Genomic DNA, 18,941 nt, shown 5'->3' with positions numbered 1-18,941 from the left:
TGACATCACAGTGTGTGCAGGGATCAGCGCTGCTAGCAGTGCAGCTGAGTGAATACTGGCAGGGGAGCCGCGGCCCCTGCTGGTATTCACAAGTGTTGAGCGGCCGATGGTGGCGCATGCCAGCAGGGAGGGCCCTGCGTGCCGCTTCTGGCACGCGTGCCATAGGTTCGCCACCACTGGCCTAGAGTCTCTACCTCCCAATATCTATATATCATTGCATCTTTCTAATATCTATATACCTATCATCACAGTAAAATCAAGGGGAAGGATGTCACATCGATTTTTCCTAGTGTCCTGGACGGCAGCTGATTGATACTGGACAGCCGGGGGGGGGGGGGGGGGGGGGCACTTTCTCAATCCCTTTATATGACAGGGACTACCAGAGATACTGCAGCTGAACACTTGTATCGGTAGCCCCATTAAAATGAATGGAGCGACACGGAACATGCTTAGCTATCGCTCTATTCAATCTCCATGGCACTGCAGGGGGTGCAGTGAGCCCACAGTGAGGAAGAGAGGAGGACATGTGACCTCTGTTCTAGGGGTCATTGACGGTCTCAGTGGTGAGTCCCCCATCAATCAGACATTTTGGCAATTTTGTAAACAGCCCTTTAAATTTGTCTTCAACAAGGCTCACAACTTTAACAAGGGCAAGCCTGGAACTTTGTTCAAAAGTCCTTCACCATCATGTCCTTAGTTTTATACAGAAGTTATTGATAGGTCCTTTTTAATGTCTCTACGGAACTTATTTGCATTCTGGGAAATGTCATCTTTATACCAGACTTTATACAGTAATCTGGTATAGGAACAACTAACTGTATTATACGTGTCTGAAAATAACTAAAGTGTCTGAAAATAATCTTATCAACTGTTTGCAATAACATCCGGCTGAACCGTGAATACAGCTCTGGGCTACAATGCAGGATGGAGCTCTGAACCAGTACAAAAGAAGTTACGAAATGCGCACCTGCACAATGAACTGCGCAATTTTGTGGGGATATCAACACACCCAGGACTAATTAAGGCTGCACAGCCCAATAAATCACGGCACGGCTGTGTCCAGTGCTAATGTAAAAGGTCCCCAGCAGCACAAAAAATACTGTAAAAAGTGCAGATACTCTTGCAATATTGCAACCTTCACTGCACAAAGTTGCACTATCACATTTTTTTTGCGCTTACGCTAATTTAAAGAAGCCCTAAGGCTAGGTGCACACTTGCGTTAAAAAAAGTCTGTTACGTCTGCAGCTCTGTGTGGCCTAATTATTCAGGGCTTAAACAAACTATTGTATTTGCGCATGTTTTGGCAATCTTAAAACTCATGCCCGCAAAATGTGATCAAACAAACCCATTGAAAGCTGCCATAGAAGTCTATAGCAGGTTAAAAAAATCAAGTTGAAGGGTGTGATCCTGCAGACAACTCTTGTTCATGTGCTAACATGCTCTGTTGCGGTGAGCGTATTTGCGCATATGTTCATCTGTTTAAGCCCTTAGTCCATATTTGGTCTATGCATCAGTGCATCAAATCTAATAGGAATTATATTCACCCTACCACAAGTTCTGGTCTGGGGGCAGCAGTTCAGAGTCTGTGACCGTTGACCTCCCCCCACCCTGGCATCTGCTGTAGGGATGATGCCCGGCCAGAGGTCAATAGAGGGGTTGCTATTAATACTGGATCTACTATAGGGGTCACTATTACTACTGGGTCTACTATAGGGGTTACTATTACTACTGAGATTACTATAGGGGTTACTATTACGAATGGGGTCACTAATAATACAAACAGCTTGTTTTCGGGATGTAGCCCCTTCTTCAGAAATGACCAGAAAGAAAACTAATTTAATAAAACAAATGGAAACTTGAAGGTAGGAAGAACAATAATCTAAAAAAGGAAGAGACAAAAATAAAATCAATAATTTAGATCCATAATAAACTAGATACATTTTACCCCTCGAATAATGCAAATAGATACGATAAATTCATGACATTAAAATAAGAGAATTAAAAGAAATTAAATATATAATTTAAAAGAATATATATATTTTTTAATAAAGTAATTAAATTATTCGTTTTATTAGTATTCTTTCGGCCATTTCTAAAGAAGGAGCTGCTTTCCCGAAATGCGTTATTTGTGCTGGATATCAATTAGATAATAAAAGAGAAATTGGGTTAATCCCTTTGCTTTCATGCACTTTACATTACTAGGGTTGTGCCCACAGTCCATCATTTTCTCCTTTTTACAATTAAGCATTACTATTACTACTGGGGCCACTATGGGGGATCACTTGCTGCTTCAGCTACAATCGGTTTACTGCTACTACTAGGGCCACTATGGGGGACACTGTTACTACTAGGGCCACTTTGGGAGTCACTTACTGCTGCAGCCACTATGGGGGCCACTATTACTACTGGGGCCACTATGGGAGACGCTGCCACTATAAGGGCCACTATGGGGGTCACTTACTGCTACGGTCATTATGGGTTCACTGTTATTACTAGGGCCACTATGGGGGTCACTGTTACTATTAAAGGGGTTGTCCCGCGAAAGCAAGTGGGTCTATACACTTCTGTATGGCCATATTAATGCACTTTGTAATGTACATTGTGCATTAATTATGAGCCATACAGAAGTTATAAAAAGTTTTATACTTACCTGCTCCGTTGCTAGCGTCCTCGTCTCCATGGTGCCGTCTAATTTTCAGCGTCTAATCGCCGGATTAGACGCGCTTGCGCAGTCCGGTCTTCTTCTCTTCTGAATGGGGCCGCTCGTGCCGGAGAGCGGCTCCGTGTAGCTCTGCCCCGTCACGTGCCGATTCCAGCCAATCAGGAGGCTGGAATCGGCAATGGACCGCACAGAAGCCCTGCGGTCCACCGAGGGAGAAGATCCCGGCTGCCATCTTCACCAGGTAAGTAAGAAGTCACCGGAGCGCGGGGATTCAGGTAAGCACTGCCCGGTTTTCTTTTTTAACCAGTGCATCGAGTTTGTCTCGCGCCGAACGGGGGGGCTGTTGAAAAAAAAAAAAAAACGTTTCGGCGCGGGACAACCCCTTTAAGGTCACTATGGGGGTCACTTACTGCTGCAGCCACTATGGGGGCCACTATTACTACTGGGGCCACTATGGGAGACGCTGCCACTATAAGGGCCACTATGGGGGTCACTTACTGCTACGGTCATTATGGGTTCACTGTTATTACTGGGGCCACTATGGGGGTCACTGTTACTATTAAGGTCACTATGGGGGTCACTTACTGCTGCAGCCACTATGGTGGCCACTATTACTACTGGTGCCTATTGGGGTTACTATTAGGGCTCGTTCACACAGTGCATTTCAGTTGTGCAAATATGCTGTATATTTGTGCGACTAAAAATTAGCTTACGCCACGCTTTGGTGTGTTTTCATGTGCTCAAATACATAGACAGGCTCATTGAAATGGTGCACAGTGAATATACAGTTTTCCTGCCTATTTGTGCCCACCCATTCACTTCAATGGCCTATTGCGGTCCGTAATACTTATGAAAATGGGTCATGCCGCGTATTTTTGAGCTTATGTGAGCAAACCCATTAAGATCAATGGGTTTTATTCACTGTGTAATACGCTGTGCAAATATGCTCATGTGAACAAGCCCTTGCAATTACAATCGGCCCTTTGAAGGCAACCATAAGGCTGATGCGGCTCCTGGTGAGGATGAGTTTGACCCCCTGCCTATTCACATATGATGCCGCTGTGGCATTGCGCCTCCTGCCAGGCACCGGTGCTCTGCGTAAAACATTTAACTGTTGCATCCCTACCCTGTGAATCCCACCTAGTCCATAAAACATGAACAGCAAATTGATCACCATAAATAACTAGGCATAAGCCATGTATTTAGAAGCTGCACATTTCCATCTCCATAAGGTAAAGTTTATTCATGAATCTCCTGTGCTTGTCTTTGATTTTGCTTTACATACATTAAAATGAATCCAAGGCAGGCAATAATAATATGCAGCCCATGAAGCAGAAGCAGCAGCAGCAGCATCCGAGAGCCATGCATGGAGATGGCTAAATAATAATGACATCCACTAGGGGGCGCTGTGCCATAGAGAAGAATGCACGCAGAGCACAATCTCAATGTAATAGGCTAATCAGCTCATACTTACAGGGAGCGCAGTTTTCACATCCTACATGCTTCTTACCCTGGGTGCTGCTCTGACAAACAATGCTATATACACTGCTGCTGGACCTGCTGGGATACAACAGAGTTGTCTGATCGGATGCAAAACTATCTATCTACCAGATCCAGAAAGAGAGGAGAGAGTTCATGGGGATTGTCCAGGCTCTAATCTTCATGGCGTATTGATGCAAAATAGATGTGTGCCAGGAGATCATGATCCAGAGGAGGGAGAGGGTGCACTGACCCCTCATCCAAAATATCTGCTGCTGCACACAAGTGCTGGAGAAGATCAGGGCAGCAGCCACATAATGATGGTGCAAAGTGCTCATCTCTTCCTGGGAGCAAAGTCAGTGGATGTCTGGAAGCAGCCCTGAGTCACCACCACAATGCAGCTGGCAGAGGCTAAGTGCCCCTGGCCCCATAGGCAATAACTACACCTGAGGAGCAGCTCTCACATGAATGAAGAATGGGTACGTGTACTACTGGGGCACACATTGCACACACAGGCACCTGCATGCATGCCTGGGGCAACATGTGCAAATGCACATACACTCACATAGACTTCTACAAAGCCACAGACTAATTTACAGTCATGCTTAGATACGTCTATCAGCAAGATTGCTGCACATCATCTGCTTTTTCTGCTCTGTGGCAGTGATATAAATTACTATATGGTATGTGTGTATATATATATATATATATATATATATATATATATATATATATATATATATATTCATTGTAAATATATATCTATCTGTACACAGTATAAATATATATATAATATTTTTGTGTATGTATAATAATCTTTATATATATATATATATATATATATATATATATATAGCGCCAACATATTCTGCAGCGCTTACAATGTATACATACACACATTATATACACACATATATACAGGTATTCATCATATAAGTAGAATTTATTTATTTATATATATATATATATATATATATATATATAAACATATATGTATATATACATATTATATATATATATATATATATATATATATATATATATATATATATATACTGTGTGCAGATAGCTCTAAAAATGTATTTCCAATGAGTTATGTGTGGGCAAACATGCTCAGACTTGTAGATTATTTTATTCCAACACATATTTTCTATTATTTTCTGTTTATTTTCTTTTCCTTTTTATTATGTTGTTATTGTACTGAAGAACTATCCTAGCACGTCACATTAAACGTTTTCTATTGCATGCTTTTTAGTGCTACATGAGCATTCTATTTTCCATATATTATGCTGTTATATGTTATGTCTCTATTAATCTAAACATTGTAAATCAGAAAATCACTTCCAGGCTTTTGCTTGTAGGTTTCAACCCTTATCGGTTATTAAGAGGATCAGCTGTATTCCTGCTTCTAGCCCTGCTGGTTTTCATGGCTATGCTCTCCTCTGCTGAACGTGGGTGCCCTACAGGATGTAGGTGTGATGGAAAAATGTTTTATTGCGAGTCTCAGAAGCTGCAGGAAATCCCGTCATCAATATCTCCTGGATGTGTTGGGTTATCTCTCCGATATAACAGCCTCTACGTACTGAAATTTAATCAATTCAAAGGTCTTAATCAGCTTACTTGGCTGTACATAGACCATAACCATATTAGCAGCATTGATGAGAATGCATTCAATGGGATCCGACGATTAAAGGAGCTGGTACTGAGTTCGAACAGGATTTCTCATCTGCTGAACAATACCTTCAGACCTGTCACTAACCTGAGAAACCTAGATCTGTCCTACAATACCCTACAAAAACTTGGAATGGGACAGTTTAAGGGTTTGAGGAAACTGCAGAGCTTACACTTGAGGTCTAATTTATTAAGAACCGTTCCAGTTAGAATATTTCAGGATTGTAGAAATCTAGAACTTTTGGATCTGGGTTATAACAGAATTCGGAGTTTGGCCAGAAATGTTTTTACAGGTATGATCAGATTGAAAGAACTGCATTTAGAGCACAATCATTTCTCCAAACTCAACCTAGCCCTTTTTCCAAGGCTGGTTAGTCTACAGAACCTCTACCTACAATGGAACAGGATCAGTTTTATCGGACAAACCATGTCTTGGACTTGGACCTCGTTACAAAGACTCGATTTATCTGGCAATGAGATTGAGGCATTCAGTGGCCCAAGTGTATTTCAATGTGTCCCAAACCTTCTGAGGCTTAACCTGGATTCTAATAAGTTGACCTTCATCGGCCAAGAAATCTTGGACAGCTGGGGATCCCTGACAGATGTAGGCCTGGCAGGGAATATCTGGGAGTGTAGTCGAAATATCTGTTCCTTGGTCAACTGGCTCAAAAATTTTAAAGGCTTGCGAGACAACACCATTATTTGCGCCAGCCCGAAGGATCTGCAGGGGGTCAATGTCATCCAGGCAGTCAAAAGCTACAATATTTGCAGCAAAAATGTCACGGAAAGCAGGGAGTTGAAAACCACCGGGCGAAATACAACATTGAAACACAAAATAACAAGAACTAAACATGAAAGTAACCACTCAATGCCTCCGACTGTTGGATTGACAGGACCTGGCTATGATACCAGTGGGGATGCAGATAGTGTTTCTTTACATAAAATAATAGCAGGGACTATTGCACTGTTCCTGTCAGTTTTAGTGATATCCTTAGTAATCTATGTGTCATGGAAAAGGTCTCCAGCAGGTGTACGACATCTGCAGCAGGCAACTCTTATGAAAAATCACAGCCAAACAAAAAGATCATCCCTAACACAAATTAGCTTAACACCACAGGAATTTTATGTAGACTACAAGCCTGCGACTAACAGAGAAACTTGTGAATCTATAAGTAGTACTGGGCCCTGCACGTATACGAAAACAGGCTCCAGGGAATGTGAGGTATAAGGCGCAAGAATACCTTTTTTTTTATTTTAGGATGACTTGTTTTTTTATGGGACTGCAGTAATTCCACTTCTCATGTATCACTAATGTCACTTATAGACAGCTGTATAAATATCACTGTTCATTTCTGCTACCAAATTATAAAGAAGGACATTACAAGATTAGTCGCTGTAAAATCACGGAGAGATGGTGTGCAATATATTGTGAGTTATGGTGCTGTTTCCTTTTTTTTCATTTTGGATTAAAGTATCACTTGTTTTGAGGTTTTGGAAACTTCCGCTAACATTTCTTTCAATCTTGTATCACAGATCATGCTCTGTTTTGTAAGGCCAGACACATTGATTAAGGTAATGTCAACTAAACAAATCTCATCAGCTATTTGTTACTTGGGTTGTTATTTTAGCCTTCGAGTGATTGGCCACTTCCTACCGTCATGACAGTTTTTAGGTGCAAGAATTCTGTGCTGATTAATTACTTAATATATCTTCATAGCAGTTGAATTGTTTTTTTTTTGTCTATTGGTCTCCAAATCCCCTGCATCTTTCCAAGCTCCATCTTTAATTATCAGTTGTCTCTTAGCTCAGCTGCAGAATAGATAGAGACTAGCAGCTATAAGGTCTCTTATTCACAGCACATATAGAACAGAGGAGATCCTGCTCCTCTATCTCTGTTTCTGAGACCCTGAGAAGCAGCAGTAGCATGGAGAACATTATACAGCAGCACTAAGCAGTGCAACTGTGAATTCAACACAGGGATGAGATAAAACACTTACTAGGGCCTTCAGCAGTATTTCTGTGTGTCTGTCTCTCTGCCTATCTCTCGTTCTGCAACTGTTTCCTCCTTCCTCTCCTTTCTTCATAGACTGCTATGGGCTGCATGTACTTTGATACCTCAGTGAACTGTTCTGTTTCGAGAAGGATTTTAGCGTTATTTTAGAATGAATGATTAGTACAGAAGGTGACGGGAGGCAGAAAAAGTGGCTGATAAATGGGAAAGAGACATTTCTTATATTGGTCTGTACTATTGATTTATGCAAAGTTTATTGGTGCCTGTTTAAGAGACAAATCAGCACAGAATTGTTAACCAATCTAGATTAATAAAATTAAACGGTGGACTGTTACTTTAAGCATAATTACTCCAATTTCTCCATGATGATGAAAATATGAAATCTGATGGCTTCACTAGTACTTTCCAGACTCTAGAAGCTCTTGGGTCATAATGCAAAATTTGTAACATGGTCAATCAATGAACTGTACTGTACTTGTCTCCTTAAATGGGGCATTTCAGCTTCCTCGGGCTTCAAGGCCTGGCTGCAACCATATAGTTAATGCCTCTATCTTCCCAGCAATGTATGACTTTTGTTTTCTAGGAGAAGCAAAGGAAGACTTTGTATCACAGTCAATAGGTGATATATGCTTCAAAGTGAAAAGCATTGTAGTTTTGACATGAGATGTTTAGGTCACACTGGTTTGTTAGTAATTATAATATAGAATTCTATAAAAGCAGTTATTGACAGATATTGTTATCATTGAATTATATTTTGTCTTCAGTCTTTGGCTTATCAGTATACATTTAAAGGATTCTCTGGTTTGATATAAATAAGGCTCAAGAGCACATATAGTGTACACTCCAGGTATTACACATTTAGTGTTTGAGAGCTTAGTTTGTTAATGAGATGCAGAGGAGAAAGAACAAGGAGTTTTGCACATATGAATCAAATCTATGAGAGTAATTAAAACCTGCAAAGTTTGGGGATATATATAGTAATTGATTTTGTTAATCTGATTAAACAAAAAAAATCAATGGGGTGCCTCAGGTATGGTGCGTGCAGGATCCAAGACTTTCGCTATTTTTGTTCTTCAACTCCTATACTGAAAGCCTAAGGCTGCTTTCACATTTACAGGGGGGGGGGGGGGGCTGTTTTCCTGCTCCATTCAGGGAGCAGGAAAGAGGAATCCTCCTGCTGAACTGGTCCATCTTATGACGGAGCCGAACAGTGTAGAATGGAACCAATTGATTATAATGGGTTCCATTCTGTTTCCGTCCAGCTGCCCGCCATTTTACCAGAATGCGGTGCTATTGCTTCCGCTATTTTGTTCCAGATCTGCGGCAGAACCTCCGAATGGGGATTCCAGCGCAGATGTGATCCTGACCTAAATCAAGTGTGAATGTGGCCTAAGCTATAAATGGTGTAGCACTAAGGTAACAATCACATTTACTTGTATACAGCCTCTACAAATCATTTATGCTACTAGACTCTTATAAAAATGTGCAATGGTGGTTATTATTTAGAATGAACAATTTTGAGAATTTAACTTTTCCCTAAAAGTGTATATTTTCTGTTTTACATATATACATAAATCAGAATAATTTCTCCTTTCAATTGCAAAACTTGCCTAAAGGTAGCACAATTATCTATCTTGTCAGCTTCGTTTTTTACAAGACCTTTGTCCCATTCCTTGTCAAATACAATCACCTTTTGATCGCCTTTTTGCTAAACCTCGATCTAATCTCCAACCTAACACAGTAGCGCAGCTCCAGCCAGTGGAGCGGAGAGACATTTGACTGAAGTCATACCCTAATGTTTGATCTCCAAAGGAGAACATATTTTTGCAAAGGAGAAATACTAGATAATAGATAGAGCCTCTAGGCAAATACATACTTTGTTCTTTGTTATTGCACTACATGCTTAGAATGCTCTTATATCACCATTATACTGCAGGTTGTATGATGACATTTAAATACACTTATTATTTTGCTCAACAAACTTCCAGAAAGTAATAAATGAAAACCACTGAATATTTCCTATTCCAGGATGAAAGGAATGACTGGAGATTATCAGTATATTCTGCAGTATATTTTCTATAGTAGTAGTTGGTTATGCATTTTGACATATACATTATGGAGGCATTTGATTGGTATAATAAATCCCATTGATTAGTGTATAGAGAGGTTAGAAGTACTGACAATGGACCATCAGAATAGATCAGTTTGAATTGGAACAGAATGAATTGTGTTTGGAATATATTGCAGCGCCCTTCAGTTATTAGAGGAAGACTGGAAGGAATTATCATTCATAAACTGACACCATTTCTGATCATGTGATTACATTAAATGCCAAGCAAACTGGATTAAATGACAATGCAGTAATAAAAGAAAATTGCTGCAGTCTGAATAGCCATAACAATTAATGAGGATCCCCTTTTGCAGGAGCCTCAAGAGCTTCAAGATCTCCTAAATCTGAGGTTCACCTGAAAAGGGACAATGCACAATATGTATATACTTTGCAGATTTCCTGTTTTTTAAAACATTTTTGATTCGCTCCAAAAAGGTCCTGATACTCTGGAGAATGCCAGAATCCGTGCTGTTTGGACAGTAGTAAGGTCTATTGGTACAGTACTGTGCAAAAGTTTTAGGCAGGTGTGGTACCTTTTGCCTTCAAATCAGCATCAATTCTTCTAGGTACATTTTCACACTGTTTGTGAAGGAACTCTGCAGGGAGATTGTTCCAAACACATTGGAGAACTTAGCATAGATCTTCTGTGGATGTAGCTTGCTCTAATCCTTCTGTCTTTTCATGTAATCCCAAACTGACTTGATGTGCGATCAGGGCTCTGTGGTGCCATATCATGACTTTCAGGACTCCTCGTTCTTCTTTACCCTGAAGATAGATCTTTATGACATTGGCTATGTGTTTGGGATTGGTGTCCTGCTGCAGAATCATGTTGGAGGCAATCCCTGATGGTATTACATGATAGATAAGTATCTGCCTGTATTTCTTAGCATTGAGGACACCATTAATCCTGACCAAATCCCTACCTCTTTTTGTTGAATTGCAGCCCCAAACTTGCAAGGAACCACCACCATGCTTCACTGCTGCCTGCAGACACTCATTATTGTACCGCTCTCCACCATGCTTCATTGCTGCCTGCAGACTCTAATTAATGTAAAGCTCTTCACCATGCTTCACTGCTGTCCGCAGACACTCGATATTCTACCACTCTCCACCATGGTTCGCTGTTACCTGCAGACACTCATTATTATACCGCTCTCCACCATGCTTCACTGCTGCCTGCAGAACTCATTATTGTACCACACTCCACCATGCTTCACTGTTGCCTGCAGACACTCATTATTGCACTGCTCTCAACCATGCTTCACTGCTGCCTGCAGACACTCATTATTGTACTGTTCTTCAACGTTCTTTATTGCTGCCTGCAGACACTTAGTACTGCACTGCTCTCCAACATGCTTCACTGCTGCCTGCAAACACTCATTATTGTACCGCTCTCCATTATGCTTTACTGCTGCCTGCAGACACTCATTATTGTACCACTCTCCACCATGCTTTACTGCTGCCTGCAAACACTCATTATTGTACCACACCCCACCATGCTTCAATGCTGCCTGCAGACACTCATTATTGTACCACTCTCCAACATGCTTCACTGCTGCCTGCAGACCTCATTATTGCACCACTCTCCACTCTGCTTCACTGCTGCCTGCAGACACTCATTAGTGTACCACCCTCCACCATGCTTCACTGTTCCCTGCAGACACTAATTATTGTACTGCTGTCCACCACGCTTCACTGCTACTTGCAAACACTCATTATTGTACTGCTTTACACCATGCTTCACTGCTACCTACAGACACTCATTATTGTACTGCTCTCCACCATGCTTCACTGCTGCCTGCGGATACTCACTATTGTACCACTCTCTGCCATGCTTCACTGCTGCTTACATACACTCAGTATTGTATTGCCCTCCACCATACTTCACTGCTGCCTGCAGACAGTTATTATTGTACCACTCTCCGCCATGCTTCACTGCCGCCTGCAGACTCTCATTACTGTACCACTCTTCACAATGCTTTATTTCTGCCTGCAGGCACTCATTATTATACCACTCTCCACCATGCTTCACTGCTGCCTGCGGACACTCATTATTGTACCACTCTCCACCATGCGTCACTGTTGCATGCAGACACTGATTATCGTATCACTCTCCACCATGCTTCACTGCTGCCTGCAGACACTCATTATTGTACTGCACTCCACCATGCTTCATTGCTGCCTGCAGACACTCAGTATTGTACCGCTCTCCACCATGCTTCACTGCTGCCTGCAGACCTCACTATTGTACCGCTCTCCACCATGCTTCACTGCTGCCTGCAGACCTCACTATTGTACCACCCTGTACCATGCTTCACTGTTGCCTGCAGACACTCAGTATTGTACTGCGGTCCACCATGCTTCACTGCTGCCTGCAAACACACATTATTGTACTGCTTTCCACCATGCTTCACTGCTGCCTGCAGACACTTATTATGGTACCGCTCTTCAACATGCTTTATTGCTGTCTGCAGACACTCAGTATTGTACTATTCTCCACCATGCTTCACTGCTGCCTGCAAACACTCAATTATTGTACCGCTCTCCACCATGCTTCACTGTTGTCTGCAGACACTCATTATTGTACCGTTCTCTACCGTGCTTTATTGCTGCCTGCAAACACTCATTATTGTACCACTCCCCACCATGCTTCACTGCTGCCTGCAGATGCTCATTATTGTACACTCTCCATGCGTTCAGTGAAGAAACTACCTTCTGTAACAACCAAATATTTCACATTTTGAGTCATCAGTCCAGAGCACCTGCTGCAATTTTCTGCACCCCAGTTCTTATGTTTTTCTGCATAGTTGAGTCACTTGGCCTTTCTATGTTGAAGGTTTGGATTTTTGGCCACAGTTTTTCCATGAAAATCACTTCTGGACAGACTTCTCCAAACAGTAGATGGGTGTACCTGGGTCCTACTTATATCTGCCAGTTCCAAACTGATGACACTGCTGGACATCTTACGATTTTGAAGGGAAGTAAGCATGATGTGACTTTCATCTGCTGTACTAAGTTTCCATGGCCGACCAATGTGTCTATGATCCCCAACGTTGCCTGTTTCTTTGTCCTTCTTCAAAATAGCTTGAACAGCATATCTTGAAACCCCAGTCTGCTTTGCTATCTTTGCCTGGGGGAGACCTTGCTAATGCAGTATAACTACCTTGTGTCCTGTTGCTCTGCTCAGTTTTGCCATGCTGCAAGACCTGTGACATGAAACTGAAGGCAGGAAGAAGCGGCAGCATTGGGGTCAAAATGTTGTTACGCTGTCATTTTTATTTGTCATGGGAGAATAAAGAACGTTTTTCTATATTGCAAACCCGGATGCTGCTGCTTCTTCCTGCCTTCTGGTTCATTTGTCTGGGACCTTGTTGTGATCCCGAGCGGCTTTTGCAACCCTGTAAGTCCTGCCACTGACGTGGATGCTGTTGGTAATCTATGGTATTTGCTGTGACCTGAAACTGTCTTCCACAACCTCACCTTTGTAGCAGAGCTTTGCTATTCCTCACCCACTTTTAAGCCTCCTACACAGCTGTTACTGTTTAAGTTAATGACTGTATTTTAACCTACATCTAAAAATCATGATCATTATCATCTGTTTGGTATAACTGGTTAATCATACACCTGACTATAATTCTACAAAACCCCTGACTTTGTGAAAGTGTACCTAGAAGAATTGATGCTGTTTTGAAGTTAAAGGGTGGTCAACAAATATTAATTTCATTTCTATTTCTGTTTTGTTCATTCACTTTGCAGTTTGTCAATTAACAAAAATAGACTATTAACACTTCTATTTTTGAAAAAAATTCTTACTTTGCAGCATTTTGCTTCCACATCTGCCTAAAACTTTTGCATAGTACTGTTTATATAGGCTGGACTAGAATGTACAGATAACTAATTAGCAAACGATCCACTTGAGTCCAGGCAGCAGTGAGGCCTCTGTATAAAATACTAGTCTTTAATGGGATAGTTCAATCAAAATTACCCCTTTTAGGGTACATTCATATCTTCAGTTTTGTTGCAGAAATTGCTCCGACTGAAAAATCCATTTTTATACATGTAAATGGTGGTTTTCTGCGGTATGCGCCTGGATTTCTGTAAGCTCTGTTTGAAATTCTGCAACAAATCTGCTGTATGTGAATACAGCACTATAAGGAAGCTGTCCTAGCAGTCTGCAAATCTGAAATCTCCAGCAATATCAGCTGTAGCTCTAGATTTCAGTTGACTCCATCTTGGACATATAATATTGGATACCAGACCATTCAAAAGCATAGCTGATAATGCAATACATGGCTGTGCTGAGTTTCCGTAGGTGATTGCTATTTTTGCCAGTGGATCCCCATTCTGACAATTAAAAGGGGGTCCTAAGTACAGAACTGATTACCAGAGATCTGTATTACCGCAGATGAGTAATTCTTAGTCACTTATACTGAATTGCCACCAGGTTTTAAATGGCAACAATGTGATTATTTGTTACACATCGTATAATTAGAGGGGTCATTTGAAGCTTCTTGGCCCCAAATAGCCCCTTACATTTCCAGGTGCTATTTGCAATTCTAGCATCTCCTTATATTGTAAAGTAGTTTTTGGTTCCTCTCAGGCACCAAGGCCTGCTAGCAATTGGTTTTGCTGCAGCTCCAATATCTGCACCCTATAAGCAAAGAATTAAATTTCCCCCTTTCTGTACTCCACGAACCCTAAGAAGATGTCCATTTTTGCAATTCATTAACATAATGTAATGTTCCGCCTGCAGTGTAAGGGCTCTTTAATACGGGCCAATAAATCATTCAGATTCCTACATCCAGCAGGAATCTAAAAGATTATTGTTCAGTGTCAATGCACGCCTCGACTGAATGATGAACGAGAATTTGTTCACTTCTCGTTTGTCGTTCAGTTTTCATGGGTCAGGAGGGATGTCGTGTTTCCTTAAGAAGAGCACCCAAAAAGTGTAAGAAGACACCTAGGGGGTGAGTGGGTTGGGGAATGCCATCGTCTCTCCCCAAGGAGAGCACACAGAAGGGGTGTGGGCACACCTAGAAGGTCAGTGAGGAGACGTATAAGGCCATGCATGCTCCTCTGGGTAATTTATGCAAATAAGGAAGATGGACTTACTACCTCTGCAGCAACACCTATTGGATGGCAGCATTCCTTTATATCAATGTCAGACCCTTTATATAGGTCTTTATAACAATGTTTGGGAATAGGAACCCAAGCCAGAAAACCACATACAGCTGTCAGTACATAATTTTCTAGCTTGGTTTCCTATTCCCACTCATTGTTATAAAGACTTGTATGCAGAAAACTGAATGACAGATTGCCCTGTCTAAGTAGGCAGTGGTTCACTTATGAACGACTGCCTGCTTACTGTGAGTGGAGGCGGGTGGGCCGGAATGATCTCCGGTCTGACTCCATTCACTCAGCAATGCTCACTCCTGTGTAAAAGTAGGCATCTGCACCCAACAAGTCGTCAAGTATAAAAAGAGCCTACATGCTTGGATTTGACTACAACTCTTGCGTCTTAAAGAGATTATCCCTGATTGGTAGAGGGTGAGATCCTCACCAATCCCTTGAATGGTGTCCCATTACCCAACCCTCCTCACTAAGGCCGCAGTGCACCCCATGCAGTGGGGAGGAGCTTGAATGGAACAGTGGTCATACATGCTTGTTGCCACTCCATTCATCTTCCATTGAGTGCAGTAGATTGCACTTGTACTCAGCTATTTCCATCAGCCCACTGAAATGACTAGAGCAGCACTACACATGTTTGGCCATAACTTCGTTGAATCTCCACATCACTGCAAGGGGTGCAGTGAGCCCACAATGAGGAAATGTAGAGGACATGGGACCCCTTGTTCTTGAAATCGGTGGGGGTCAGCAGGTAGACCCCATTATAAGATTTTTATCACCTATCATATGGTAGGTGATAAAAGGCAGTCTTCCGGTAACCCCCTGGGAGAGACTCAGATAATGACTTAATACAACATAATGACCAATATTCAGCTCCCTAATAAATTCTTTAAAGTGTCTACCTAGTTGGAGCTTTACTTAAAGTTGACAACTTTTTGAATGCCCAAGAACGTCCAATCATATCGCATACATTATATATAACTTATGTTTCTGCATTTACTACATCAAACATGCAGTAAGATGGAAGCACACATCATCTAGCATTGTACCATTTTCTAGATGAGATAGCATTAAGTGGAGCGGAGTTAATATATGGAGGCCCGAGGTGACATGTAGATAGTCCTCACAGAGCAAGTAATGGAAGGCTATGTGGAAGATAGGTTCTGTTTTCCTGATTCATGATGCTTTTTAATCTCTTATGTTTAAATTCATGGGTAAGCATGATGCTCAGATAGTGTTGTTGAGAAATCTACATTCAGCTTGTTCACTTTATCGCTCTATAAATTGTGTTGCTTCTTAACCTCTATTTTATTTGATACAGCCACATACTTAAAGCAATGCTGCATCTTTGAAGGAGCGTTAAATGAAGTTCATCTTTGCATATTTTCTGACACGTAATTGGGAAATGTCAGAAGATATTATCACCTGGGATCTGAGAAAAATTACATATGCATTACATTCCCATTCATTTAAATGGCAGCACTGTCAACACAGTTAAGAAATCTAGAGGCCTCCAAGCTAAAATAGGCATGGCATTCAGAGAAGCGCCAGGAAGGACCGTTTAATTACAGACCTGTAAGTAGACCAAAGGCTGCTATTGGTGGTAGCTTGGGGTTTGTAAATTGATAAATTGAGGCTAGACTCAAGGCCCATGCACATAGCATTGCAGCATTCACAGATAGAGAAGAGGGAACTTTTAAAAAGTTAGGCATAAAGTTTGGTTTAATCCGAATTAGTTTGAACCGAACTGGAAGTTCACAAAAACCCTTAAAATTAGTGGTAACCCTCAAAACTAGTGCATAGCATTGTTGCCTTGCAGCATTGGAGGTCCAACGTTCAGATCTGACGAAGGACAACATCTGCATGGACTTTGAAAACCTCCATGCAAATGTTGTCCTCAGTCAGATTTGAACCTTGGACTCTAGTGCTGCAAGGCAACAGTGCCAACCATCCATTGAAGGACTACCCCCAGACACAGCTCTATGTGCCAACTTCTTGTGCCCTCATAAAGCACGGTATTATCCCATTACCCCTGGAAGCACTGCTTCTAGTTCCAAATATTACTCTAATTTGGAATGCGATGGAGCAAATCGAAGGGTTTGAGCCAATAGATGACTCTCGGCGTCATAATCATGTGTATGAGGATTTAGTTATGCAACTGCATAAGGTGGACCTTCCCTGGAGATGGGAGCTGTGTGTGGTTATACCCAAATATATTGTAATTTGGCCTTTCGGAGATGGTCATTTTAGATTTGGCTCTATATTACGTTTGCCCACCTTACGCCAACAAAGGTTGTTATTTAAGCAGCAGTAGAACGTACATAGCGAGGACTCTAATTTACAGGTTGGCAGATACAACATGGAGAGCCATGGCGTTTGTGTTGCTTCAGCAAGATGTGTTTGCAAACCTGTTGTATACTACTAATTTATAGATAATTATTAGCTATTAGTTCCTTGATTTCTTATTCACTCCACATTTCTTATAACAGTAACGTACTTAACATCAAGACAAAAGCAAAGTAATTAAATGCAAAATGAAGGTAAATGAATAATTAAAAACTGAACCATGCACTGCAAAGCTAATTCGTAGTTGTAATATGGGTTGGTTCTTGTCCAAAAATGATTAGAAACCTTTGATATATACAGCGAGTCAGCTGTGGGATTATGTTGGTATAAAGGGGAACCCTCCGTTTGAATATATCTTTAGAGGTTAATTACAGTTTAGTTTTACAGTGGAATTAAGGGCCATGTCTTACTGCAATTACATGTGGCAGAACTTCCATTTATGACGGGTATTTTAGAAAAGTTACTCTAGAAGGTTCATATAAGCAGTTTTAGTGGGGAATTACATACAGCTATTCCCTAATAAACAGTAGTCTGTATTGCCGGGAAGTTATTAGAATGCTGTCGTCTGTAAAGGAAGTAATAGGGAATTGCTATTTAGTAATTTTTCTTACATATTCATATTGTTCTGCAGCGAGGTACCGTATGCCTCCCTTAGCTGCTCACCTTTTAACCAACTGGGCATGCCTGAATCCAGATTGTCCCTGAGATAGCCTTTAGTCCTTCTGACCAACCTTTGTGAACACCCAGGCTAATCATTAGGGACCGGCAATACTGTACCCGTTTATATTTCCCCACTGCCTTACCAGCTATAAGGCTGGGTTCACATCGGTGTTGGAACCTCCGGTCGGAGGTTCAGTTGCATGTCCGGCTCAAAATACTGGAAAAAAAAGCACTGCATGCGGTGCTTATTTTTCTATCTAAAAGCCGGGCATCTGAGGGAAAACCAAATGGACCCCATTATAGTTAATGGGTTCCGTTCTGAAACTGAGCCATTCGGGTGTAAGGTTTCCCTTTTCCTGCTTCCCGAACTGAGTAAGAAAGCAGAACCCCAGGCATAGGTGTGAAACCACCCTAGCTTATGCTATAACTTACCTTCCATGGCCCGCCTTTGTCAGTGTCAGAAGGAAAAAAATAAGGCAGAGATTGGGCTGTAACCGGCCTTACTGGCCAAGCAGTCACCCTACTTTTTTTTCAATTTTTTGCTACATTTCTCACCTTATGGTAGCTATAAGAATGGTCTCCAAGACCGGTAGGGACTACATGGCCTGCTCTATCTTGTTATACTTTAACCCTAGGTCTTGGAGGGTTCCCACTTGTACTAGTAAGAGTAACTTGTTGCAGACACCTTTGCAACTGTTCCATATGTCTGAATGGAATTTGTATGAATTCATGGACACGCCGCAGAGATAACCATGGTTGGATGGAATAAAAGACATTTCTGCAACCAATCAGTTGTGTGTGAACATACTCTTACAGAACCCCTCTATTAAACAATGATTATCAAGAAGATTCCTATAAAAGTTAAGTTTCCCAAT

At 41.5% G+C, this 18,941-nt stretch overlaps 1 protein-coding gene across 1 annotated transcript; it reads left to right on the top strand.

Annotated features, from left to right (window-relative positions):
- The first annotated feature begins 4,178 nt into the window (after positions 1–4,178).
- LRRTM3 (leucine rich repeat transmembrane neuronal 3) lies at positions 4,179–7,235 on the top strand. Its single transcript, XM_066598782.1, has 2 exons — positions 4,179–4,620; positions 5,503–7,235. Exons 1-2 carry the CDS (start codon positions 4,617–4,619, stop codon positions 7,038–7,040), a joined length of 1,542 nt encoding a protein of 513 aa, XP_066454879.1. The 5' UTR covers positions 4,179–4,616; the 3' UTR covers positions 7,041–7,235.
- The last annotated feature ends 11,706 nt before the right edge of the window (positions 7,236–18,941 follow it).

The sequence above is a fragment of the Eleutherodactylus coqui genome, chromosome 4 (assembly GCF_035609145.1).
Source record: "Eleutherodactylus coqui strain aEleCoq1 chromosome 4, aEleCoq1.hap1, whole genome shotgun sequence".
In the NCBI taxonomy this organism is placed as follows: domain Eukaryota; kingdom Metazoa; phylum Chordata; class Amphibia; order Anura; family Eleutherodactylidae; genus Eleutherodactylus; species Eleutherodactylus coqui.
This window is presented reverse-complemented; position numbering and strand designations above follow the sequence as displayed.